At 35.7% G+C, this 26,569-nt stretch overlaps 9 protein-coding genes across 9 annotated transcripts; 2 read left to right on the plus strand and 7 right to left on the minus strand.

Annotated features, from left to right (window-relative positions):
- Nucleotides 1–68: 68 nt before the first annotated feature.
- DFA_05609 (uncharacterized protein) lies at nt 69–1,879 on the minus strand (the record flags this gene model as incomplete). The annotated part of the gene is made up of 4 exons (XM_004361270.1): nt 69–229; nt 285–779; nt 864–1,393; nt 1,473–1,879. The coding sequence occupies 4 exons, from the start codon at nt 1,877–1,879 to the stop codon at nt 69–71; spliced, it is 1,593 nt and encodes a 530-aa protein (XP_004361327.1).
- Nucleotides 1,880–2,099: 220 nt separating this feature from the next.
- On the minus strand, nt 2,100–2,767 carry DFA_05610 (uncharacterized protein; the record flags this gene model as incomplete). Its single annotated transcript, XM_004361271.1, has 3 exons — nt 2,100–2,295; nt 2,369–2,421; nt 2,738–2,767. The coding sequence occupies 3 exons, from the start codon at nt 2,765–2,767 to the stop codon at nt 2,100–2,102; spliced, it is 279 nt and encodes a 92-aa protein (XP_004361328.1).
- A 102-nt stretch (nt 2,768–2,869) lies between these two features.
- vps26l (vacuolar protein sorting-associated protein 26 family protein) lies at nt 2,870–4,036 on the plus strand (the record flags this gene model as incomplete). The annotated part of the gene is made up of 4 exons (XM_004361272.1): nt 2,870–2,989; nt 3,029–3,403; nt 3,484–3,748; nt 3,828–4,036. 4 exons carry the CDS (start codon nt 2,870–2,872, stop codon nt 4,034–4,036), a joined length of 969 nt encoding a protein of 322 aa, XP_004361329.1.
- A 203-nt stretch (nt 4,037–4,239) lies between these two features.
- Nucleotides 4,240–9,344, minus strand: DFA_05612 (paired amphipathic helix containing protein; the record flags this gene model as incomplete). Its single annotated transcript, XM_004361273.1, has 6 exons — nt 4,240–4,833; nt 4,913–5,895; nt 5,980–6,234; nt 6,306–6,585; nt 6,662–8,225; nt 8,320–9,344. The coding sequence occupies 6 exons, from the start codon at nt 9,342–9,344 to the stop codon at nt 4,240–4,242; spliced, it is 4,701 nt and encodes a 1,566-aa protein (XP_004361330.1).
- Nucleotides 9,345–9,982: 638 nt separating this feature from the next.
- DFA_05613 (uncharacterized protein) lies at nt 9,983–11,575 on the minus strand (the record flags this gene model as incomplete). Its single annotated transcript, XM_004361274.1, has 3 exons — nt 9,983–9,996; nt 10,075–11,325; nt 11,392–11,575. 3 exons carry the CDS (start codon nt 11,573–11,575, stop codon nt 9,983–9,985), a joined length of 1,449 nt encoding a protein of 482 aa, XP_004361331.1.
- Nucleotides 11,576–12,376: 801 nt separating this feature from the next.
- DFA_05614 (uncharacterized protein) lies at nt 12,377–16,569 on the minus strand (the record flags this gene model as incomplete). The annotated part of the gene is made up of 3 exons (XM_004361275.1): nt 12,377–15,417; nt 15,525–16,330; nt 16,445–16,569. 3 exons carry the CDS (start codon nt 16,567–16,569, stop codon nt 12,377–12,379), a joined length of 3,972 nt encoding a protein of 1,323 aa, XP_004361332.1.
- A 1,391-nt stretch (nt 16,570–17,960) lies between these two features.
- mlkA (myosin light chain kinase) lies at nt 17,961–19,307 on the plus strand (the record flags this gene model as incomplete). Its single annotated transcript, XM_004361276.1, has 4 exons — nt 17,961–18,010; nt 18,265–18,474; nt 18,576–18,841; nt 18,943–19,307. The coding sequence occupies 4 exons, from the start codon at nt 17,961–17,963 to the stop codon at nt 19,305–19,307; spliced, it is 891 nt and encodes a 296-aa protein (XP_004361333.1).
- Nucleotides 19,308–19,637: 330 nt separating this feature from the next.
- Nucleotides 19,638–21,600, minus strand: DFA_05616 (uncharacterized protein; the record flags this gene model as incomplete). The annotated part of the gene is made up of 4 exons (XM_004361277.1): nt 19,638–20,148; nt 20,219–20,952; nt 21,034–21,441; nt 21,556–21,600. 4 exons carry the CDS (start codon nt 21,598–21,600, stop codon nt 19,638–19,640), a joined length of 1,698 nt encoding a protein of 565 aa, XP_004361334.1.
- Nucleotides 21,601–22,339: 739 nt separating this feature from the next.
- Nucleotides 22,340–26,256, minus strand: DFA_05617 (putative glycoside hydrolase; the record flags this gene model as incomplete). The annotated part of the gene is made up of 3 exons (XM_004361278.1): nt 22,340–23,654; nt 24,695–26,099; nt 26,202–26,256. 3 exons carry the CDS (start codon nt 26,254–26,256, stop codon nt 22,340–22,342), a joined length of 2,775 nt encoding a protein of 924 aa, XP_004361335.1.
- Nucleotides 26,257–26,569: the final 313 nt, after the last annotated feature.

The following is a 26,569-nucleotide window of genomic DNA, read 5'->3' on the forward strand; positions in this document are numbered from 1 at the left end:
ATAATATATATTTCTTTTTTTAAATATAATATATATTGAAAGAAATATTATTGCCTTCTCTCATCATATTAAATTAATAGAATTGCAAAGGTAATCGAAAATACTAATAAAATGGATTGTTCAATTATGTTGGCTTGACTTGGATTTGGTCTTCCAGTGGTGGTGGTGGTTGTAGTAGTAGTTGATGTATCTGATGTTGTAGTAGTAGTTGATGTAGTTGTAGTATCCACTATAAAATTAGGAAATTAATTTAGAGTTCATTTTAATCAATTTTTCAAACATACCTTGGTCAATTTTAATAAATGTAGAATTGGTCATGGATAGATTATCATTATAAACAATGATTGTAACATTGTAGGTGTTTGGTAGTGCAAGTTCAATAACATTAAAAGTATCTGTAGTATTTTGGACCAAGATTTGTTGGTTGACGACAATAGAATAGGTAGAATCATTTGGTCTACCTCCAGTGGCACCATAGCTGATGTTATAATGAGTTGAATCAATTTTTGTTGTACTTATGAATGGCGAGCCAATTCCAATATCTGTTTTCATTTCAAAGTCAAATGTGGCAATTGTATCTACACATTTAATTTGCAATGTATAGGTTCGTGTAGTGTTGGGGACTAGGCCAGAGCAAATTGCACCAGTTCCATCGAATTTACATGAGATGCCTGCAACATCTAGTGAGGATTGTGATTGAATATCACTACATGTTGATTGATAGTCAAAAGTAGAACTGGTAGAGTATGAAATAATATTGTCAACATTCAATGTAGGATCTTTTAAAAAAAATAAAAAAAATAAATTAGAAATACATCTAAACAATCTAGAAATATTTCTACTCCTCTATCTTTTTATCTTACTTGCAAGAGTTTTTATAGTTGATCTCCCACTAATTTCAAAAGCAGGATAAAAGATACTAGTGTCTTCTAATGAAGAAACTGTCAAGGTATAAGAAGTAGAGGCTTGGAGATAAGGTATGGTACATGTGTCTGGCTGGCCATTACACATGTTAAGTGTGTAGTTTGTATCAGTTGCAGAAACTTGAAAGGAAATAACCAAGTAATTGTGGAAAAAAGGTTCAAATTGGAGAGATACTGAATTAACTCCAATTGAAATGTTGAAGGTGAATGGTGGGATAGCTATCAATGATCGGACATAGTTATACCCAGAAGTGCATGGTGTAACATTAATTGTAGATTGGGACGCACTTTGGCATGATAGTGATCTCGTAGATGGGTTAATGTTGATCGAATTAGAGACTGATGCATTAGAGAATGACATCATGTTTCGAATCATGGTTGTTGATGACAAACCAGATAAATCAGCCAAAGTACATGTATCTGGTTTTATCAATACTCTTTGGTTTGTTGTATCAATATAACATCCATGGCTAGAAATGGAAAATGAGTAAAGATTAAAAGAGATGAACGTTGAATGGATTAAACTGATATAGTCTTTTAAAAACATACATAGATGTATATCTTTCATAGTAGTGGTATCCAGGAATTGGAATAATGTGATAAGGTGATTCATAGCCTTTAAATGATCCAAAAATGGTGACCACACAGGTGCCAGCTTGGAAAACGATTAAATTATTTTCACTATAGTCTGGACCTTGGCAAGCAGTTATAGTATGTCCAGTAATCGCATAGTACCCTGAACCTAGTTGACGTACCCTATAGGCTACATATGTCATATTGGCCGATTGGATTAAAATTTCGGTTGCAGGGTAGGGGTAGCATTGATCTACATCATAGGAAGATATTTTGATTGCTTCACCTGAACAATCTGTTGAAGAATATTGTGCAAAGTAGACATAACCCAATCCAATATTAAAAAAACTGAATAGAATAAAGATAAAAAGGTACTTTGACATTTCTCTCTTTTTTAATTGGGCTAACTTTTATAAAATCAAAGGTTAAAAGGCTATTGAACATAAAAATAACCTCGTTTTGAACATCACAAAAAAAAAAAAAAAATAAAATCAATTTGCCACATCAACAAAGTTGGATCGAGATTTAAAGTTTAGTTTTTGATAAAATTGAGATAATCAACATTTTTTAATAATAATATTTTTTTCTCTTCCAATTTTACTATTATTTCCTTCTACTATTGTTCTTATCCATTTGTTGAGTTTGCAATGATGGCCAATTGACAGTTGGTTGTTGTGTATTTTCGTAGTAGTCGAAAAGTTCCATCATTCTTTCCATTCCTTCTCTTGATGGTTTGGTTTCATTAAAAGAGTAAATTGGTTGGACAGTTGAAACGATTGGATCCAGACTCCATAATATCCTAAATTAAATCAATAATGTTAAAATATGAATCGATGGATATCTTCCTGTCCTATTAATAATGTCATAATTACATACCATAAGCAATATTGGCTAATCTAATCGATTCTATTCTTTTTAAATATATCTAGATTTAATAGTAGTAATAAACCAGGAGATAATGAATGAACGATAACTATCATATATCATTTATCAATCCATTTCTGTATCAAATAAACATTTTTTGTCTTCATTTAAGATATCAAAATTATCATAATTTTTATTTAATTATTATAATTTTGATATATTTTTAGTTGAATATATATTGATTCATGATAAATAAATAATTTTTTAGTATAGAATAATGTATCCCACGTGGATAAAATTAGCCTTTTGTTATTTCCTCTCTCGCAAAAGATCGCTCATAAAAATTGGAAATGGGACAAGAAAATTCATTGATTTGCCTTTGAGAATGCATCAAGTCTCATAAACATTCAATCAATCAATATACAATATATTAATATTACAAAGATTTGAGTCAAATATATATATATATATAGATAGAGGAAGGAGAAAACTTATAGCTATCGAATAGAATGAATGTATTAGATATTAAACTTAAAAAGTTAGACAAGATCTATGTTTTAAATGTAATGATTTATGATAATGATGAATATAACATCACTACAATACTTCTCACGTGTTTGGATCATCTTGTATCTTATACTAACTAGTTTCTTTTTATTTTTGTATAGAGCACAGTATCAGGAAATGTAGTTATAAATACACCAAAAGAGTTATCACACTCTGGTATAACACTTACGGTCGATGGATCGGTACAACTACAACTATCATCAAAGAGTGTTGGCATGTTTGAAGCCTTTTACAACTCACTCAAACCAATTACAATGCTTCACTATACCTTTAATGTTGCATCGAGTGGCAAGTTTGCTGCTGGTACCACTGAAATACCATTTGAATTTAAATTGGAACCATTGCCTGGTCAAACACTATACGATACCTATCATGGTGTATTTGTAAACATTCAATACACTATCAAATGTGATATGATTAGAGGTATTCTTTCAAAGGATATTCAAAAGACTATAGAATTTGTTGTTGAAACTCCTGTATGTTGAAACATGATAACACCTATATTATATTATAATGGATATACTAACTATACATATTTTTATTTAATTAAATTTAGTCACCACCAGCAATGATTAAATCAGATACAGCACCAGTAAACTTTTTAATTACACCAGATTCATTATCCAACTTTAAGAAAATAACCAAATCAGATGTACCAAACTTTAGAGTATCTGGTATATTGAATAATGCTATATGTAATATTAATGATGCTTTCCAAGGTTATTTGGTCATTGAATCTGCAGATGCTGTCGTTAAATCTGTCGAATTACAATTGGTTAGAGTAGAGACTTGTGGTTGTGCTGATGGTTTTGCTAAAGAATGTAAGAAGAATCATCTTAAAAACCAAACACCGAATCCATCCCATTGAATATCTACTTACTTTTACTTTTTACCCTTTAGTGACCGAAATTCAAAATATACAAATTGGAGAAGGAGATGTTTGTAGAGGTCTACAAATTCCAATTTGGATGGTATTCCCAAGACTTTTCACATGTATAACAACAGCTTCACGTACATTCAAGATTGAATTTGAAATTAATTTGGTCATCATGTTAAAAGATGGTCATTTAATCACTGAAAACTTCCCAATTAAATTAATTCGATCCTAAATCATATTTAAATACTATCTACTATATTTACAAAACCAAATAAACACAATGGTAAAAACCAATTTTCTAACTTATTTTTTCATCCAAAAATAATAATAATTAAATTCTATTTTACTTGATTTGATTTGTTTTGTTTTGTTTATATATATATTTTAAATTTATTTATTTATTTATATTTATTATATTTATTTTATTATCAATTTTTAATTCTTGTTTGGTGAAGTTGATGGATTAATACAATGTTTTTTAATTTTTTCCAAGTCGATCTTCTTGTCGCTTGCCTTTGGAACCTTGCCCTTTCTAAAGAAAAAGTCTTCAGTGTCCTCGACATAGAAGAGTCTAAAGGTTTGTGTACAGATACGACACTCCAATCCAGTTTCGTTGATGGTGTTGTCCATGGCCTGGTCAACCGAAATGTCCTTGGGGATGTTACGGAGCAAAAACACCTTGTATTGGCGTGGGTCAATGGTCGAGTCCAAGTGCTTAAAGTCATTGACATATTGTTTGGCACGATCCATATAAGAGTCGGCTTGTTGGACAAGCTTCTCGTTCTCGGCGATGGTGTCTTCGGCGTTTTTGAGCATGGTTGGACTGGTTGGCTCCAACAATTCAATGGTGAATGCACCCATTGAAGATCCCTTGGTCTCAAATTCAAACAAAAAGATTCTATCCTCTTTTAATACTTCAATCACCTTGGAATGATATAATTCATCCTTCCATCCCGATGGTTGTTTAACTTCCAATGTAAATAGATACAACAACTTTAAACAATTTTCACTTGATAATAATGATTGCAACTAAATAGTAAAAGAAAAAGGTAATTAGTATTTTTCTTTTCTTTTTCTTTTTCTTTTTTCTTTTTCTTTTTTTACATACTTGTCTAGTTAATTGATTAATTAATTTATCAAGAGTAAATACAATATATGAACTAATACCAAGATATGAACGACAACTATCTTCATAAGCTGATTGATCGATATTACCAGCAATCAATTCCATAAGACACTTGAGGAATCTGTCGTATCTCTCTTGTTCGCTGAGTTCAGATTCCGAAGTGTTTGATTCTTCTACACCATCCATTGACTCGTTGTTTTGATCGGACGAGTTTTGTTGCATATTTCTAAAGAATCTTGTTACGTTTGGCTTGGATGTCCAATGTGCTTCCTTGGCAGTCTCTGCCAAATCAAATACCTTGAATAATCTTTCATAGAGAATTTGATACAATCTCAAAAAGATATAAAAAGTATTATTACCGAAAAATACTCTAGTATCCTTTTCCGATACCAACTTTGGTAAGATCAAATTAAATGTTGATTGATGCTTATCATTGTTGTTGTTGTTTGAAGAGGACGATGATGAAGCTCCTGTTGTAGAGGTGGTTGTTGTTGATTGTTCTGAATCCTTCATTTCTACATCTCCAGATGTTGATTCCTTTTCTTTTTCCTTTTCATCACCTTCCTTTTCTTTTTCCTTTTCTTCACCTTCTTTTTCTTTTTCTTTTTCCTTTTCTTGATCCTTTTCATCAACTGTAGTTTCTTGAAGAGAAGGAGTTTCAAAGGTAGAAGAACGTTGTTGTTGGTATTTCTCGTCCTTGAGGAAAAAGAATGATAGCAAGAAGAAATTCAAAAAGTTTTCAATCTTTTCAATGTCTTGTTTGTTCTGGACCATCTTTTCAGCAGCAAATATAATTAAATTTGAAATATCCGAGCAAACCTTGTAGTTTATCATGCTATACAATAAATGGTATGGAGGTGATTGAGCAATTTGGTTCTTTCCTCTTCTCTTTGATGCGTTTGATATAATTTCCTCCTTTTCCTTTAACTTTTCAGTAAACTTTTGTCTAATCTCTGCCAATAACACTAAATAATAAAAAAAAAATAAAAAAAAATAAAGGTTAATATGTTTAGTCCATAGTATTAAAGTACCTCGTTGACATTTCATACTCTTGGGAGTTAAATTCTTCTTTTCAGATTGCTTGAAATAGGTTGATTGATAATCCAAAGATCTATAATAATTCTTTTCAGTGGTTTCCTTCCAAACCTTGTTCCATTCACGTTTGGCCTTGGTCCACTCTTGATCCTTTTGTTTTAGACGTTTAATAATAATTGGAAGTGCACCAAATGGATTTTGATACATCATTGTTACCATTTCAACACCTCTATTACCATATAATCTTTCAATGCTTCTATGATGCAATACTAATAAAAATAAAAATAAAAATAAAAGTTAGGAATACTCTTTTTTTGTTTTTTTTTTCTAATCTACTTACCATCAAGTGTTGGAATTCTAAAATGATGTCTATCATTTTCATTTAATTCTGAAAGAGTTTGATATATTGGATCTAGGATTTTAATTGTTGAAGCATTTAATTCAATAACCAAATCCAATTCAAATCTTTCATCTTCACATTTGAAAAGAATTTCTTCAAATTGATTCTTTCGCTGACTCTTGAATCCAAAATCTTCACTACCAGTTGGGAAAGATACCCAAACATCATTTAATACTGATGCACTTAATTCTGTTCTACCTGTACATTTTGGTTGTGGATACTAAAAATAATAAAAAATAATTAATATAAATATATTTATCTCTTTCTTTTTCTTTTTCTATTTCTTTGTTTTTTACATTTTTTGGTAAAGCTCTATAACTTGGACCAAGTCTTTTACAAGTTGAGAAATCAACTTCTGACCAAGCATTTTGTTTACTTGGAGAAAGAGCTTGTTCTTGTCTTTCAAGGATTTCAAGTGATTGTTCATCAACACCAATAAATGATTTGAACCAATCATACAAGAGTGGTTGACGTGGGAGGAGGATATCCTTTACCAAGAGTACCAATTCTGTTCTAGAGATGATTTCCTGACTAAAGAGATTGAGACATTTGAGAAACTCGTGGTAAAACTTTGGACTGGCAACACCTTGACGGACCTTTGTAAAGAAATCAATCTCTTCGTACGATGGTTGGTTAACAACTGGTTGTTCATAGTGAGCCATATCAATATCTCCAGGCTTTCTATTTCTCTTTCTTCTATCACCACCACTAATCATATGTTGCTGTTGTTGTTGTTGCTGAGCTTGAAGATGAGGTGGCAATATTTGTTGGTTATGCATATGCAGCTGTTGTTGTTGGATATGTTGTTGTTGTTGCAACTGTTGTTGTTGAATCTGTTGTTGCATTTGTTGTTGTTGAATCGATAGACCGCGTGGTTCCATTCTTTCCATTCCCTCCATCATTTGTTGTTTTCCTGCGCCAGGATAATTGGCATTATTGTTGGCACGACCACCACGTTGTTTGGCTTGGGGTGGTTGTTGTTGTTGCTGTTGTCGTTGTTGCATGACAACTGGTTGTGTAGTCATTTGCTGTGCCATCATTTGTTGTTGTTGCATGGTTGGTGGAGGGGTGGGTTGGTTGGACACTTGGTCGGGAAGGAACTGTCTAAACTCGATCAACAAATCACCGTGTTGCTTGAACAGCTCAGCAACCTGTTCGTAGACCTCGTGGATCGGTTGTTGCTCGCGTTGGTAGTTGTGCAACACCTCCAAGAACTGCTTGTAAATGTAGGGTTGATGGACAAAGCGGTCCTTGATCTTTTTGACATAGTTTCGGGCGTGGTCCAACTCCATCTGCTTCTTTTGGTTATTAGGGTTTTGTTGTTGCTGTTGTTGCTGCTGCAAAAGGAGTTGTTGTTGTTGCTGTTGTTGGGCAGCGGCAGCTTGTTGTTGCAAAAGGAGTTGTTGTTGTTGCTGTTGTTGTTGGAGCAAGACCTGTTGCTGTTGTTGCTGTTGTTGCTGTTGCTGCTTTTGTTGTTGTTGTTGCAATTTCTGTTGTTGTTGTTGTTGCTGCTGTTGCTGTTGTTGCTGTTGCAACAGATGTTGTTGTTGCTGCTGTTGTTGGAGTAACTGCTGCTGAGCCAGTTTCTGTTGTTGTTGCTGCTGCTGTTGTTGCTGTTGCTGTTGAGCGGCGGCAGCAGCAGCGGCTTGTTGTTGCAGTTGTTGCTGTGCGACCTGTTGTTGCTGCTGTTGTTGTTGCTGTTGGTATTGAGAGGTTGGCGATGGCACCGAGAATCTCTCCTCGTCCAATGGCAAGTCGATGCGATACTCGGTTGGCAAAAACGTATTAAATCCCAAAATCAAATGTCTATGTCCCTTGAACAACTCTTTTACTCTTGCAATCACTCCCGGTGTATCAATACTATAAAAATCAATCAATCAATCAATATTAATAAATCAATCAATTTCTTCTTTCTCTCTTTTCTTTCTTTCTTTCTTTCTTTCTTTCTACTTACTTGTGAGCCTTTAAATCCTTCATAATATCAAGGAATTGATTGTAAATCTGAGGTTCTTTGGCAAATTGTAATTTTACTTGCTCGAGGAAATTGAATGCATTGTCAAATTGAGCTTGTCTTTGTGGGGTTTGCGACGAGCCAGTTTGTTGTTGAGGTTGAGGTTGTTGGGCTGCAGTGCCGGTAGGAGACTGGGATTGAGGTGGGACGGGTGAAATAGACTCTCTACCAATTGGAGGGTAGCCTGTTGTACTACCTGGTCGTGGTTGTGACTCTCTTTGTTGTGGTTGTGGAGTAGTTGGTTGTTGTGGCTGTTGAGGTTGTTGTGGCTGTTGTTGGGGTTGAGGTGATTCGCGTTGGATCATATGTGCGGGTCCATAATTAAAGGATGGTCCCAACATTTGGGAAATACGTTGAGCTTGTCCTGTGATTGAAAAGGATGGGAGTGTCTGGTGAGGAGGTGACGAGTTTCCTCCACCTGCACCTGGAGGTGATCCGAGGTGATGATGTAATCCTTGATGTGCCATTGATGGGAGTTGTCCACGCTCACCACCTTCAAATGGTGATGGTAGACGTGGTTGTACCATATCTCTTTCTCCTCCAACACCTCTTTCTCCCCCACGTTCTCTTTCTCTGTCACGGTCGCGTGTCTCTCTTTCTCTGTCTCGTTCTCTCTCTCTTTCACGTTCACGTTCTTTATCACGTTCTCTGTCTCTTTCACGTTCGCTACCTGATTGTTGTTGTTGTTGTTGTGGCGATGACGTGGTAGTAGTTGTTGTAGTTGTAGTTGTCGCAGGTGCAGCGGCAGGTGGTGATATGCTTGCAGAGGCAGCCGAAGGTGGTGGTAATGAGAACATTTGATTCATCTTGGGCAGCTGGTTTGACGGTGAGGTAAGCTGAGAGATAGATGTTGGTGATGTTGTCTGCTGTTGCTTTGATTGTTGTTGTTGCTGTGAAGGTGATAGCGGGCCACCAGTAGTCTCTTCACCCTCTTCACCACCTGAATTGTCATCACGATTTCTCTTCATATTGATTGATCGTGATGTTGTGTTGTTGTTATACAACTATATATTTGATTCTATCTATCTATCTGTATATATAAATATATTTATGAGGAAGGGGTGTATATATATAAAGTGAGTGTTTACTCTATCTATTGTAGATCAATCAAAATATATAAAGATATTTATTATCTATCTCTGTTCTATATCTCTTTTTGATTGTATGCAATCACTATTGAAATGATATGTAGAATATATGTATGTATAATATATATATTTAAAATATAAAGATGATACAGCAGACCAAGAAGTTTGTGAAGATAACAACCGTGAAGTGAGGTGGGTTAATTGTTTTTATTTTTTTGAATTTTTTGTCTGTTGGGAGATCGATCTTTGACCACACTTCCGACACCTGGTTTTTAACTAAAACTTGTTTGATAAAAAGGGAGGGAATTGAAAAACAAAAAAAAAAAAGTTTGAGACAATCACTACATAAGTAGATATAGATATATAAATTATGATTTATTTGATGTGGCTTGAAAGGGGTGACAACTATTAGATCTCTAATAGATAGATAGATAGATAGATGGATCTATCCATGATGAATTCCAAAGTGACCACAACCACAAACAAAATTAAACTTTGTTGGCTTGAAACTATGACATTTACATTGGCGACACTAAAAAATAGAAAATATTATTATTATTATTATTATTATTAATAATCAATCAAAATTAATAAATATAAATGTAAATACTTACACCAACATCTAAAGATTCATCATCACTACGTAGTATCTTTGATGGCGTATTGTTGCTATTATTATTATTATTATTAGTAGAAGGTGAGGGTGATGAAATATTATTGTTGTTATTTTTCTTTGGTACATTTAATCGACTTGGTGATGATAATGGCGTTATTAAAGGTTGAGTATAAACATGTTGAGATGATGATGATTGTCTCTTTCTGACATCTTCATAAGATGGTGTATTGGTTATTCTCGTATGTGTTGTCGATGTTGAGTTATTGTTGTTGTTAGTAGTATTTGGTAAAGATGTTGAAGTGGCTGCACCAGCAAGAATCCCTGATAAATTATTGTTGCTATGAGATTGTGAAATTTTGGTTGGACCAGCTGTTGAAGCAGAGTTGGAGGTTGATGATGATGATGATGGAGGTGATATTGGGAAAAAGGTTGAATTGATTTTATGGTGTTGTTGTTGGTGTTGTTGGTGATGATTTTTATCTACAATTTGTTGTCTTTCTTTTTGGTATTCCAAGTCTCTTATCTTACTTCTTTCAATCTCACGTTCCAAGTATGGTGATATGAATTGATTTGGTGATGTTGGTCTTTGGGGTGTCGAGTTGGTTGTCGCGTTGTTGGTAGTAGCCGACACATTCATATTGGAATTAGAGACAGATGCTGGTACTGGTACTGGTACTGGTGCTGATGCAGTTGTTGTTGTTGTTGTTGTTGTTGGAATAGCCAAAGTTGGAATGGTTATAGTACTATTTGTCAAAGTAGTGGTTGTGGTTGAAGGAGATGTAATATTGTTGTTGTTATTATTTGTAGAAACAGTTGGAGTCGATGATGCCGACGAGGAAGATGATACAACTGAAGCAGATGTAGCAGGTGATGAGAATGGCATACTCTTTCCAGCAGCACCCGATGCCGATGATGCAGCACCAGTAGTAGTAGTGGTGGTAGCACCATTAGTTTTAGGCATTCTCATGCGCTCGATTCTCTTTTCATTCTTTTTTCGTTTATACAATTCCTCTTCATACTTGTTCTTCCATTGATTCGACTCTTCAGTGAGTTGGCGCTCAATCTGTTGCAGCATTGTGATACTTTGTATCTGTTGATGTATGACACTCTGCTTTTCTTGTAGTTGTTGAGATGTCTGTACAAATGTCTCTTGCAATGTCTCTACTGCTTCATTGCTCTTGTCTAGTTTGTACTGTAACAATGTATTCTCTTGATACAACGCTTCAATAAAGTCTAATGAGAATTCTAAATAGGTTCAATTAATTAATATTAGTATAGATATAGATGTCAGATGATACAATATATACATACTTGAATTCTTGATCAAACAACATAGATGAGAATCACCTATGGTGAGAAACTCGAGTTGTTCGACGGGGATACCCAACGATGCACATGTTCCACTAATAACCTCATCAGGTGATAGATTCGAGGGAAATGACAATGAAGGTGTCAAAATATCAACCAAGATCGATGGTGATGACACCTTACTCATTTTTTATATATCTTTTCTTTTCTACAAAGTAGATGTAACACTACACAGCAATCAATCTATTTATCTTTTTATCTATCTATTTCTTTTATATATCTTTTGATTTTTGTTGTTTGTGTTGTTTTAAAGTAGAGTAGGGAGAAGGAATAATAATAATAATAATAATACAATAATTTAATAATATAACAATAGATTAGATTAGGTGAGGTGAGGTGGCAATGTATGTATGTATGTATGAATGAATGATGAAATAGGAGTAGTAGGAGGAGTAGATTTCTTATATAATCAAATTTCTCTACTTCGTATCTGTAACTTTTTTTTTCTTGGTTGTTGTTGTTGTTGTTGTGATGGTGATGAGTTTGTTGTGTGATTTTAACTAGGTAGAATGGTGTGTTTGTGTTTATAATAACAGTTTAGTTTAGTAGTGGTGTTGAAAACAATGAGACTTGGGTGTGTGTGTTTTTAAAATCACTCACAAACACCACAAACATAAAAACATCTATTTTTGGCTCTCGTGCCGTCGGTGTGGCTCCCACAAAAAAAAAAAAGATTCCCTTCAACAAACATCTGTGTGTTCCGATATATATCCATCACATGTGATGGAAGGCTGACTGACCACCAATTAAGGAAACAATAATCAAATCAACATCCTATCCTTGGATAGCTAGCTGGCCATCCCCTAATGATCAAACAGGGTACTATAAGTAGAATATTCTAGACTCTTTATAAGTGAAAGAAGGAGGAACAATGTTTATAATTTTTAGAGAAATAATATTTATGTTATTTTTTATTTGTTTTTTATTTTTAAAGAGTTGACCAACCAGTACCATCAAGATAAGTACCATCTGAACCAAGTAATACCATTTCTGGCATTGCTGGTAAAAGTAAGAAAGTAATACCTTGGTTGACAGCATTTTGACCAAAGACGAGGATATCATACTCACCATTGGCACAGTTATTGGCAGCATTTGAATAGATGACTTGGAATTGATGAGATGTAGTCCATCCCTTTCTGCATCTTACTTTACCGGCTGGTGATGTGTGAAAGACAACACCTGTTAGTGTGTTTGTGAGAGTGAATGCACTTGGAGCGCTGTAAACATCCAAGAATCTAGTGGTCATTCTATCGGGTGCGTCGTTGGGATAGGTGGCATAGTTGGTGTACTTGTTGGACGATTGGAAAGCTCCCCACAAGACAGATCCGGTGGCTGAACGATAGACGATAGCATTGTCAGTGGCCTCGACAGAACCTGGTGATGGAATGTGTAAATATTTGAGTCCAGCAAAACTTGGTGCAATAAGGCCATCACAATTGAAATCAAAGATTTTGGCACTGTGGCATGTACTGAGCGAGAATGAGCCAATTGGAGCACCGGCATACATTACATTACCACCGTCGGTGATCTCCAAATAATTGAGGAGGGAGAAACCTTGTTGAACTGGGAAATCTATTTGCCATCTAACGGTGGGAGTAGACAGAGGGTTGTTGGTGGTAAACTTGACCACAAAAGTATAGCCGTCGGCAGAGGTTTTGGCATACAAGTAGTCTCTACCATTGGTGATGAATTGATCGGGGCCGAGAAGAGAACGGTCACCTGCACCAGCTTCAAGATAACTACCAGGGATAAGAGCGATCTTGTAGCTTGTTGGGTATCCTTGCTGCGACCATACCATTCTACCACTTGGATTGGTGAGCATCATGGCAAAGTTCAAACCATAGGCGTTGGGTGTAAGCAGGTTGAGGATGGTTCCACCAAGCCCTTGGGTCATGGCACAATACGTCGCACCTCCGAGTGTCGACGACACACAGATATTGCCGTCAGTTTGGATGGTAGCGTGGAATGGGCCCTTGTCAGGCTTGATTGACCCTGCTTGCCACACATTGGCACCGTTCAAGGAAAGAGTGAGAAGACCAGAGGCGAGTGAGAGCGACAAGCCACCATTTGAAATGGACTGTCCATCCAAAAGAGACGATGGTCCAAACACCTCATTGACATCAAGACATCCACCGAGATGTGTACCAATCTTGTCTTTGGTATAGGTTGGTTGACTGGCTGGCGAACTCCACAACTGCTTGACGTCGGACGAGTCACATGCAACATACGAGAGTTTGGGTGATGATTCCAAAGTACCACATGCACTTGGATGAGACATGGAACATGTGTAGGTCAACGCTGGTGATTCATGACATTTAAAAGGAGTCGACGTGCTGGCCGAGGAACATGTCAAGTTGAGTTTAAAGGTTCTGACATCGCTAGTGTATTGGAGTACAATACCTTGACCTAGACCAGCAGCTGACTGAGTGACGGTTGTCTGTGAGGCAAATGTTCCAGTTTTGTAGATTGCTTGGTTGGTTGTTGATTGTTGGCACGATTGAAGAGCACTGTTGCCACAAGTAGCAGGAGAAGCGTTGCAAACACTGAACAACATGGTATAGATTGACGTGTCGAGTTGGACGTTGTAAGAACTGGACGACAGCGCTGAAAGGTCATAGATATACCCATTAGAGTCGGCATAAGTACATGTACTTGGCATTGAAAGACATTTTCCATACGATCCCTTGATCATGTATTGTTGATTGGTGTTGCCAGCTGGATAAACCAATGTAGTGCCAAAGCTGTTGACAAAGGAGGCGAGGTATGCATCTACATAGGGAGCGGTTGCTGTGTTTTGAGAGATAATCAACTTGCTACCAGTGTTGACCAACTGACTGCCAAATTGGAAGTTTGGTTTGAAATTCCAGATTTGGTCGGCAGCTGCTTGGCAAGCTCTGAGCTTTGGCTTGTTGGTGGTCGAGTCGGCTGTCAAACAAAGATTGTTGGACGCACTTTGGATTTGTCTGTAGACAGGGTCTGGACCTGCAAGCGTAGTGGTGACGGTGGGGACAATCGAGGTGGTGTCGGCAGCCCAGGCATAGGCAGTGTAACTCCAGCCAGCAATAAATGTCTCGGTGGTGTAGACCTTGAAGTTGTTGCCGTCGAGAGAGGTGAAAATGGAAACAGCAGTGCGTCCAGCACCCAGACCAGAGTACACGTTGAACACTGGATAGTCATAGATGTAGCCTGGGAGGTCAATATCGCCATTGGCTTCATAGGTGTAACGCTTTCTACCATCGACAGAGATGGTATGGTATTGATGGATGGTGACGGTGGTAGTGTCTTGGAAGTTGGGTGTGAATGCTCCAAAGGCAATTCCTTCGAGCGACCAACCTGGCACGACAAGATTGTTGTGAATGCTCAACATGTATGAAAGTCCATTGACAGAGTCTATTTCACGATAACGATAGACGGGAGCCTTTGCAAACGGCTTGGATACAACTGGCACGGTCGAAAAGAGATAGTACAGTACATTGATGGTTCGACTTTCATAGATACATGCATAGGTTCCGAAAACAGTCTTGATGTAGCTTACATAGTATCTTGCAACACATGCACCGGTGAGATGGTACCCATTACCAAAGGTTTTAACGTCTGTATTACCTCCAACTTCGGCGTCTCCAATCGATGGAGAACTGGTATTGTCACGAAGACCAAACTTGATACGATCAATGTAATTGCCATACTCGGTGGTGACAGTTGTGATATGATTGGGCTTGGTTAATTCAACCCAGCCGGCACTTTCCAATGTGTCATAGGACAATCCAAACCCAGTCAAAGTTTCAGCGTGTGGAGAATGTTGAATAAAGTTGATGCCACCAATTCCATGAACCGATGTGGAACATATATCCGATTGAACATTATTGAAGACCATTGCTTTGTTTGTAAAAACTGGAGTTGTGCAAGGTGAAGTATTGGCAGTCTTTGGATTTGGATAAAACTCTTCATTTCTAACCCATGTGTCTCCTTCTACATAAAATCAAAAAAAATAAATAAATAAAATAAAGGTAATTAATACTTTGAAAATGATAAGATTCTTCTTTAGATTATATATATATATATATAGTTCTAGTTACCTCTAATATCTTGGGAAATGATAGCTGGATCTTGATGTTGACCAACCATTTGAGTGTACATGGTTGTTACTGGTCTTGGTGGAGCACCAAATGGATAGACAAATGGATCCATATATTTCCAGTAGTAGACGTGGTCCATGACACCGGTTTGGAGCATGTTGATGGTTTTGGCAGCATCGTTGAATTGGTCGGCCGTCAAACTACCGTCGGGAAGTGTAGCAATGTATCTCGTGTAAATGTCTTGAGCATAGGCAATGGACTCACTGGCAAATGTATTGAGGTCGGCAAGGAGCAGTTGCTTGTCTTCAGGACTCCAGGTGAGGCTGTTGACGTTGAGAACTTGGTCTCGGACCGACGCCATGTAGATATTGGCGTACTGAGCAAAGACGGGCAACGTGGCGGCCTTGACACTTAACGACTTGACGTCATCACTGACTCCATAATAAAAGAATGGTCTTTGAGCATAAAGATGTTGGCGAAAGTTGGTAAAAGAAAAGGTTCTGTTGCCGTTGGTGCACTCGAATTGGACGGTACTCTCCGAAGCGTACATGCAATCGACGTTGTTATCAGCTGATAAATAGGCCGATTGAAGTTGGAGTTGCATGTTGTTGAGGTCATTGCACTCGATGGCAAATGTAACAGTGTCTTGCACAAACTTGGCCAAATACTCGGACGAGTCAATCTTGAAGGTTCCCACGATTTGTTTGGCGATGGCTCCAAGGGCAGATCCAACTCCGGGTACTGGAATGGCACCAAGTATCGAACCAAGAGTTAATCCAACGGTAGTTACAAGTGTATTGTATTTTCTAAAATTAAAAAAAAAAAAATAAGATACAAAAAAAAAAGAATAATAATTAATAAACGAACGTTTGTTATTTTAACGAGTCATGTAATGCAATATTTTTTGTTTGTAAACTTACACGGCAGCATCATAAGCATTTAAATTTACGATAGCATCACATCCAGTTGCTTGTTCATCAGAAATGGCTACAGAGATGAGTAACAAACCAATGAATAAAGTTGAAAATAATAATTCCAACCTCATTTTTTAATTTTGACAATTATTAATATTATTACTATTATTACTATTTGTTTGGTTTGATTATTATTATTACTATGTGTTGGAAAATAAATAAAGAAAAAAGTTGGAGTTTAAATAACTTTGGTGGTGCGCATAGTTGCGAGTTCTTCTTTCCATTATTAATAATTTCGAGTATTATTGACTTTTGGGCAATAAAATCTCTCTATCTTTGCCATCCTTCTTTCGATGATTGAAGGAGTTGTTGGAGATTGAAAAGTCATCATGTGCAACCTCGATGGTTTTATAATAGGATGGCAAGGCCAGCTAGCTTGTAGTTTATAGGTGATAAATGATGATTCTCATCATTCTCATTATCTGGTGATGACCATCCATTGATTCTCGCTGCCAACGTGGTCAACCCTGCTTTCATTACATTACTGTTGGTTGAACAAAAAAGGAATTGGCCAAGCAGCGTTGAATGCCACGCTGGCAAGTTTTGTGTTAGGACTTCTTTTTTAACTTTGTGTTAGGACTTGCCAAGCAGCGTTGGATGCCACGCTGGCAAGTTTTGTGTAAAGACCTCTTAACTAAGTGAGACTTTTAGATTAAAATAGAATAATGACAATAGGTGGGTCGGCTCTTTGAAAACCCTCGGTGTAGGGTCCCAATATTAAGATGGTCTAGTGGTAGTAGCTCGAGTGCGCTCTCGTAGCATAGATTACTTTTTGAATATTCTAAAAGTCTAAAAGCCCAAAAGGTTCGTAAAAAGACAGCCATCGGCCGCGCGCGAATATCGACATTGTCTGATATTCGAGTCGACTCGAAAGTCTTGGAATGAATGAATGAATGAATGAATGAGTGCTAATGATAATTATTATAAAAGAAATAAACTTCTTATTAATACTTTATTTGAGTTGATGATGAGAAAGAAGAAAAAGTCTTTCATTATTCTTCTTCATTTATTTTGTTCAATAACATGTTCTAGTTGATGAAGATATACATACCACCGTTGCTAATATAAATATAAATATAAATATAAATATAAATATAAATATAAATATAAATATAAATATAATATAATGTTGACGATGATGATGATGATGATAGATGTTATGCTTAGCGATAAGGAAGGGAGGGAAATGATATATATGTGACTTTCAAACAAGATAAAGATCGAATACTATCACTAGTGTTACCTCTAAAAAAAGTTGAAAAAGAAATTAATATTATTATTATGATTGATTGTTCACCTAACCAAGGATGTCCAAACACAAAAAAAAGAGATAACAATCAAACCTGCTTTCAAGTTTGGGTTTTTTTAATTTTTTTTTTTTTAGAGTGAGTGATCAATATCAAAGATAGAAGAATTATCTTTAAAACGACAGAGAAGCAACAACAAACAACAACTATATAAAATGGATGGTGATATTGAAAAGATATATGAATTTAGACACGAACTCGGAAGGTAAATAACAACAAAAGACATTGACAAAAACAACTAGTTAGTAGTAGTAGAGATCAATCTCTGGCAATAGAGTGATGATGATGATCATCATCAAGAATGAAAGAAAGCAAACAACAACATGAGAACAAACAAATCATTTGACTCTCTTTATATTCAGCAAAAGAGAGAGAGATAGATAGATATAGATAGATATAGATATAATAATAATCACAAAAGAACAGTCTTTATTAATATTTACACTCAATATATATTAGAGGAGCATTTTCAGTTGTATATCTTGGTGTAAATAGAACAAATGGACAACACTATGCCATTAAAGTAATCAACAAGAATGATTTGGGTAAGGATTATGAAAAGAATTTAAAGATGGAAGTTGATATATTGAAGCGTGTTCAACATCCAAATATCATTGCACTCAAGGAGTTGTTTGATACTCCAGGTAAATTATATCTTGTCATGGAATTGTAATGTATATCCTAATCAACAATCAATCAATCAATCAATATATATATATATATATAAACTTCACTCTAATACAAATACATTTTTTACATTTACTTTATAGAGTTACTGGTGGTGAATTGTTTGACAAGATCGTTGAAAAGGGTTCATATACAGAAGCCGATGCCGTATCATTGGTTAGAAAGATTGTATCTGCCGTTGATTATCTCCACTCTAGCGGCATTGTTCACAGAGATTTAAAGCCAGAGAATCTTTTACTCAAGACTGCCAACAATGACCTTGAGGTTGCCATTGCCGATTTTGGTTTGTCAAAGATTGTTGGTCAACAAATGATGATGCAAACTGCTTGTGGTACTCCATCTTATGTTGGTAAGATTAGATCTAGATAGATAGATAGATATATAGATACATACATAATCAATTATTAATTAATTTATTATTATTTGTTTATTTAATTTAAAATTTTTTAGCTCCAGAAGTATTAAATGCAACTGGTTATGACAAGGAAGTTGATATGTGGAGTGTTGGTGTAATTACATATATCCTATTATGCGGTTTCCCACCATTCTATGGTGACACTATTCCAGAGATTTTCGAGTTTATCATGGAAGCCAATTTCGATTATCCAGCCGACTATTGGGATCACATTTCAAAGGAAGCCAAGGATTTCATCAACCATCTCTTGGTTGTCGACGTTACCAAGCGTTTATCTGCTACTGATGCCCTCAAGCATCCATGGTTAAACAACAATGCTGCCTCTACTACTGCTCTACCAGTCACCAAGATGAAGGAATATGTCCAAGAAAGACAAAAGACCTTACAAAAACTTCTCTAAAAAAGCGGTAAAAAAAGTAAACAAACAAACAAAACAAAACAAAAAAAATTATTTGTAAAGATAAAAGATCAACTCAACAACATCAACAACAACAAACAACAACAACAACAACAACAATCACATTTATAATTATAATAAACAATTATACTTCTATCAAATTTGTAATAGTAATAATATTTAAAAAAAAAAAATCAAAAAAAATCAAAAAAAAAATCAAAAAAAAATAAAAAACAAATCAAAAACAAAATCATATTTTTTCTTTAGGGTTATTATTGATTAAATTATATATTTATACGTATATATATTATATTATAAAAGATTTATTTTAATTTAAATTACCTTGTCAGTTCTACAAAGAATTAACCATAAAATGGCAGCTGAAAAATAGAGACCTGCAGAAATTTCAAAGATGGGAGCCCAGGAGTCAGTCTTGCTGAGGATGACACCGGCAATGAGTGGACCAATGATTCCTGGTATGGTGGCAAAAGTATTGGCAAGACCCATGAGCATGGATGCATATTCTGGGGCAAGATCAAATGTATTAACGTTGGCACCACTCGAACCAAAACCTGTGGTGGCAATGGCAAAGACCATGGTGACAATCTCGAGTGAAATGGTCATTGGAACAAATGTGAGAATGAGTAGAAGAGCACCTGGGAAGAACGATCCGATAAAACCAAACATTCTTCTGGCATTAATCTTTCTCAATATATGTCTTGAAATAACGTAATCCGATATCATACCTGCTGTATTTGAGAATACAAATGCTCCAATATATGGTAAAACTGTATATAATGCCAATGTTGATCCTGATTCTAATCCTGTTGTTTTTGATACCCAACTAAAAGAAAAAAATATTAATATTAATGTTTGTTTGTTTGGTAGTTTTTAAAAAAGAGTTCATAACATACGTTGGATACCACATTAATAATAAATAATAACCAAATGAAGTTGAAATATTAAAATAGATGACACCATAGATACCTGGTGATTTGAAGAGTGCAGCTAAAACGGTAAAATATTGTAACTCTTTTTGTTGTGGCTGGTTGATGGCTACTTCGTGTTGGTTGACGTTTGGATTGTTGAGCAAGAGATGAGTGGATTCGTCGACATTGTTGATATTGATGGTACCGTCGTCGGTTGATTTGATAAGGGCAATTTCAGATGGATGGATACCCCAAGAGTCGGCGGGGTCATCAGTGATAAAGATCATCCAGAGGATGGTCCACACAAAGGTGAGTGCTCCAAATACGTAGAAACTGACAGTCCAAGAGTAGTACTCGAGCATCTTGGGAACTGCAAAATCAGCAATGATCGTGCCAATGTAGGCACCAGACCATACAGCAGCAGCAGTGGCAGTACGTTGCTTGACAGACGACCATCTTTTAATGAGCCAATTCATAGTTGGAAAAGCACAGGCTTGGAAAAAACCTGTTAGAATTCTGAGGGCGACCAATGCCCCTGGGCTGTGTGCAGCTGGTGGCAGAATGACTGTACAGATGGTAGACATGGTCAAACCAACCAACAATACCTTTTTCCCACCAAATTTATCACACAATATAGATGATGGAATTTGTAATATAATATAACCCATGAAAAATCCTGCTAATAATACACCTTTAAAACTATTTGTCCATCCTAGTTCCTAATCAAAAGAAAATAAAATAAATATGATTAATATTTGAGATATAATGATTTTTGTTGTTTGTGTGTGTCTATCTCATACTTTTTGCATTGGAATGGAAGCAACTGAAATGGTAACACGTAGAATATAACAACATGTGATACCAAGGAAACCGAGAGCAATTAAAATGAAACGACGTGGAATATAATATTTGGGAGGTGAGCCTGCAAATCGACTGTATGATCCACTTCCTGGACGATCAGAGTATACCAATGATCCACCACCCAAATTCAATGGTGTAACAATATCTGCTCCGTCATAGGACGATGGTCCAAGTGATGGCTCAAAAGAGGCGCTATATCGCTTATTCATGTATGGGTCGGATGCACCGCCGCCGCCGCCGCCAGGTGCACTGTAATCATAGCTTCCAAAACTACTACTATAACTACCAAAACTATTATTATTTATACTACTATTCCTAAAAGATGACATTATGCAAGAAAGATGTTTCTATATTTGTATAATGTCATAAAAAAAAAAAAAAAAAAAAAAAAAAAAAAACCAGTGATTAGATGTGGTGGTGTAAAACAGCAGCAGTTTGAGATGTGTGTTTGTTTCATTCACATGACAAGTCAACGGCATTCTCGAACGAGAATTTTCTACATACATTTATATTTATATATTATATTTCTTGATCGATTTTGATAGGCTACTGTATAGAAAACAGTGTGTGTGGATGTGTGTGTGTGTTTGTTTTTGATCAAACTCTCTGGTATATATTTTATAAATAGTACACAACCAGGTTTATATAAAAATGATTATAATCGATCGATGTGTGGGGGGTTTGATTGCTTGTCAATTTGAATTAATTTGAATTATTTGGTTGGTTAGGTCGATAAGAGAGGGAGAGCTCGGTAACTCTTTGGAACTTGGATTGATAATAGTGGAAGTTGGAAGTAGAAACTTTTGTTGTGGAGGGAGTTGTCTGTCAAGTTGATGGATCTAAAGGAAGAGAAATAATAACTCTTCTTGTTCTATTTCTATGTTTTTATTCTGCAAAGTTTAGAGAGGCACTGAAGGATTAATAAATCGTGGTGCGGTTGGATTCAATTGCAATGATTGTTGTTTAGAAACAGTTTATCACCCGTTGGATCTATGGTGGAACAGGGCTCTGCATTCGAAGTTTTCTTGTTCCTTTCGACCTGGGACTCGACAGCGAAACGCCCAGAGACCATCGTACGCTAAAAAAAACGAAAACTTTTTCGAGATATCTCGTTTTTTGGGTGGCTCCCGGGAGAAGCAACAGGCATATTCGAATAATTATTCTGTTTTGGCGATCGGGACTTTTTTTTTTTCTTGTTCAATTTCAATCGCCATCAAAAAAAAAAAATAAAACAGAGTATTTAATTTATTCTATTTCTCCATTAAAAGTAAAGGGGAGCAACAATCTATGCTGATGTTTTGGGTTATCAATATAAGATGGAGATGATGTTAAATGAAATAATTGGTCTAATCCATTATTAAAATAATTTGATTGATTATTATTATTATTATTATTATTTTCTATTTTTAATTGATGCAATGTTTGTTTATAAATTCTTTGGAATTCTGGTGTATTTCCATATAGGTATGGAAAGTTGTATCTATCTGTATTTTCAAGTGAGTTGAAGAGTAGTTCTTGACCATACTTTTGATCTAACATTTCAATTAGATCATATCTCTTATTATTTAACCAACAAGTAAAAGCAAATCGATAAAGGAATTCCAATTCTGGTGGACCAATGAATGGTAACTTGTCAAAGTAGAGTAGTGTCTGTTCATTGGTAGGACAATATTCTAACCATTTAATTAAAAACACAACACCCAAATCAAAGTTCTTCGATGTGTTGATATTAATAGCCAACCATTCCAGTGTTGTCATATATCCATTTCTAGCGGCAAGATCCAATGCCTTTGATAACTTGAATAAAGTATCAGTTTCTAGAATAAAATAGGTCCCATATCGTTTAATATAGAATGGAGGGGGATCAGGGTCACCATATACATTTGTAGGGACGATAAATGGTATTGCCCTGACATTCGTCCCATATCTTATCATGTTGATTACTAATCTTTGTATTGGGACTCCAATGTGATGGAGGAGATGACCCAAGAATAGAGATGCTTCTTTTTTGTTCTTGATTAAATCAATGACTGTACCAACCGATATCGATCTATAATTTTGAGTTGGGTATCTAAAAGACTCATATTCATTCGGTTCCAAATGCTCCTTAAAGAGTTTAAATGAAAAGTGAGGATGTGTTGTAATAAATTCCAAGTCGAGGAAACCAATGAGTAATCCTTTTCTAAAGGCAACTTCCATTGTATCTTCATCCAAAATACGATCACTAATAAACTTTGATGAACAATTGAAATGGAGAACTCGTTTCTTCAAATTGAATGACATGTAATCAATCTCTGGATTGATGGTATGAATGATATCTCTAATGACACTTGGTGTAAAAATAAAAGAATATTGTTCCAATTTGATACAACTGTATATCATTGTCAACAATGCATTAAACGAATAGCACTGATCATCTTTAGCATTTAAATATTTTCTATGTATTGTTTTTACCCATCCAAACAACTCTTTTACTAAAAACTTGTGTTGAATGATTACTAATTTAATTACTTTATAAAGTTGTTGTTGTTGTTGTTGATTATTATCTTGCATATTTAAACTATGTGTGTATTTATGTTACATTTTGAATGTAATTATAAACATCATCAATAATACTAACAATTTGAGAACCAAAAGAAGAAACAAGAGATGGTAAACAAAAAAATAAATTAAAAATAAAATATTACTATTTTTTTTGGATTTTTACTATAATAATAAAGAATTAAAGAATCTAGTATTTAAATATTTAAATAGGTTTTATTATACTATAGGAATTTAATATAAATGTTATTTTGACAGCCATGAAGAATACTTGATAAATTTATTATACTTAGTTCCACTGGGTTCCAGGAGTGTAATGAACACAGACTCTATCCACCTCTAACCATGTGCATCTTGGTTCTTGAGTATCACAAGCTTTTTGACTTTTGTACCATCCACAATATTTAGTGGCTGCGGCATCTTGGGTGGGATGTTGCATTGAAGCTGCTGTACAGCCAACTAAAATTATTGATAGAAATAATATAAATAATAATGATTTATTCATTGTTGTATTAAATGGAAAGAATGGAAACTAAATCTGGATACCATTGGGCAAAGGTAGTTTATATATATTGGGATTTAATCGAGAGAGAAAAATTCTGGTGGTCTTTGAAATTTTCCGTTCCGCGTCGCTTGTTCTATTGTTCGACGATGGAATAACATACTATAGAGATTATCACTCTTACGAGCTCGACAATTAATCGTTCAACGTTCATTCATCTAATATCATTTTAGTGACAGAGAATATAATCGAATCATCATCATGTGTTGAATAGAAGAGAAGAGAATTGAAACAAACTTTTCCGAATCCGATGATCGTATCAGCTATAGATCAGATGACTAGTCCTATTAACTGATATATCATAGGTCGTAAGTAAGAAACCGAGCTTCCTTTCCTTGGTTCCAAAGAACTGGAAACTAGTAAGTTTAGTTGTTTATTATACACGTATTTGATTATAATATTAATATGAATGTTTATTTACATGTTATAGAGAGTCAAACTTGTTGCTGCTCTTGTGATTGATGATAGACTGGTATAGTCTAGTCTAATCTATTTACTTGTTTACAGATGCAAGATAGGCAAGAGCACCAGTAAAACCAGCTTGATAATCAAGTGCTACTTCATTCTTGATATAGTCGTGTCTGTCATCGACATATGAATCGTCTTGACCTGGACCACCTACGAGAGCACCTAACAAGAGATAGGTGTTGTTGACAGGACTATCAATATTGAATGTCAAAGAATGGTGACTTGCACGATGATGAGGATTGATTGGATGGTTGGGTCCATATCCGACGATAAACGAACGTTTCTGAGGATTGTCACCCATGATGTATGCCATTTGGTTGTTGGTAAAGTCGGTGTACTTGCCACCATACATTGAAGCCAAAAATGCAGTGGTTGCACTGTATCGGGCTGGTGCCCACATTCTAATCCATGCAAGACCTCCTGGAGTGTATGGAACACCTCCACCTGGCATCCACCAAGACAAGTACTCTTCAATGTCTCTAGCATAGGTCTCATTTTGTGGGAACATTTGAGAGAGCAATAGAGAGGTGCCTGGAGCCTTGAGATCCCAGTCGTGAGAGTCTTTTTGGCCCATTTGACCTACACCATACTCGGTGTACTCGCCAATTGCCTTGACCAAGAGGTTCTTGTCGCCGGTGGCCTTGTACAACCATAGTCTACCCCAGACCAGCTCGTCGTGGTATCCCGACCATGACTTGTAGTATGCTTGGACATCGGGGATACTGTCAGAGTAGACGCCACGGTAGTTGTCGCCAAAGTCGTGCAATTGCTTGGCGTGACCGAGACATTTGGTCGAGTAGGCTGGGTTGGTCTCGTTAAAGAGGATGGAACAGATGGACAGAGCAGCAGCACACTCCATAGCCAACTCGGTACCTGGAGCTTGTTCATTGATGATGTAGGTCGGACGATCCATAGTCATGTTTTCAGGTGGACCCCAGTACGCATGATCGGCCTCTGCATTGCATACTTGACCTGCAAAAGAGTTGGTTTGATAGTGAGCAGCCATGATCCAATCATATCCCCACATCAAATCCTCTTCCCAGAGTTCTGTCACTCCGCACTTGTCAGCTGCAGCTTTGTACTCTAACAATCCCCATCCTAGCATTGTCATGGACGAACAGAGGGGGAAGGCAAACTTGCAATGGTCACCAGCATCAAAATAGCCTTTTGACAAATCCCCATCCCCATTGGCATCGGGTTGACTCCCAGGAGTAGCATCCTTGAGTGCTGCATTGCCACGCCAAGGTACTTGGTTGTCAGGCAGTCTGCCAGCACGGTTATATTTGTAAAACATCAAAGAATTTTGAAGCATTTCACATTGATCACTATTCTTTATAATATCTGGAATAGTACCTCCTAACCATCTAGCATTCAATAGACCATCATCTCCACGAGACTCTTGGCCACGACCATGATGATTCTTATGATAGTGTCCTAAATAAATTTAGAAAAAAAAAAAGAACAAATTAATTAGTATTAATGGAGGGAATGGATATTCTTTTTTAATTAATTAATAATTATTTGTTTATACAATACCATTAACAAAGACTACAAATACAATAGATAAAAATAGGATTAAATGAAATCTCATATTTTCTAATTTATTTGTACCTGAACAAATAAAAGTTTTTGAGATTAATGAATGGATATATATATATTTAAAATTACAAATAGATAATTAATTAGTTATAATGTTACAAAAAAACTAAGTTGATGAAAATGAATCAAGTAAAAAAAGCAATGAAAGACTACAACAACTATCATCCAAAGTGGAATAATATTATAATATAAATTAATATAAAGATATTTTAAAGTGTGGAGGGCTAGTGTTTAAAATGGATGGTTCAATCAAAGATGGTTTTAGTTTGGAAAATTGAATTTGGTTGGTTGGATTTTTTTTTGTT

The sequence above is a fragment of the Cavenderia fasciculata genome (genome assembly GCF_000203815.1).
Source record: "Cavenderia fasciculata unplaced genomic scaffold Scf_Dfasci-G-o-80e12.f1-5, whole genome shotgun sequence".
Taxonomy (NCBI): domain Eukaryota; phylum Evosea; class Eumycetozoa; order Acytosteliales; family Cavenderiaceae; genus Cavenderia; species Cavenderia fasciculata.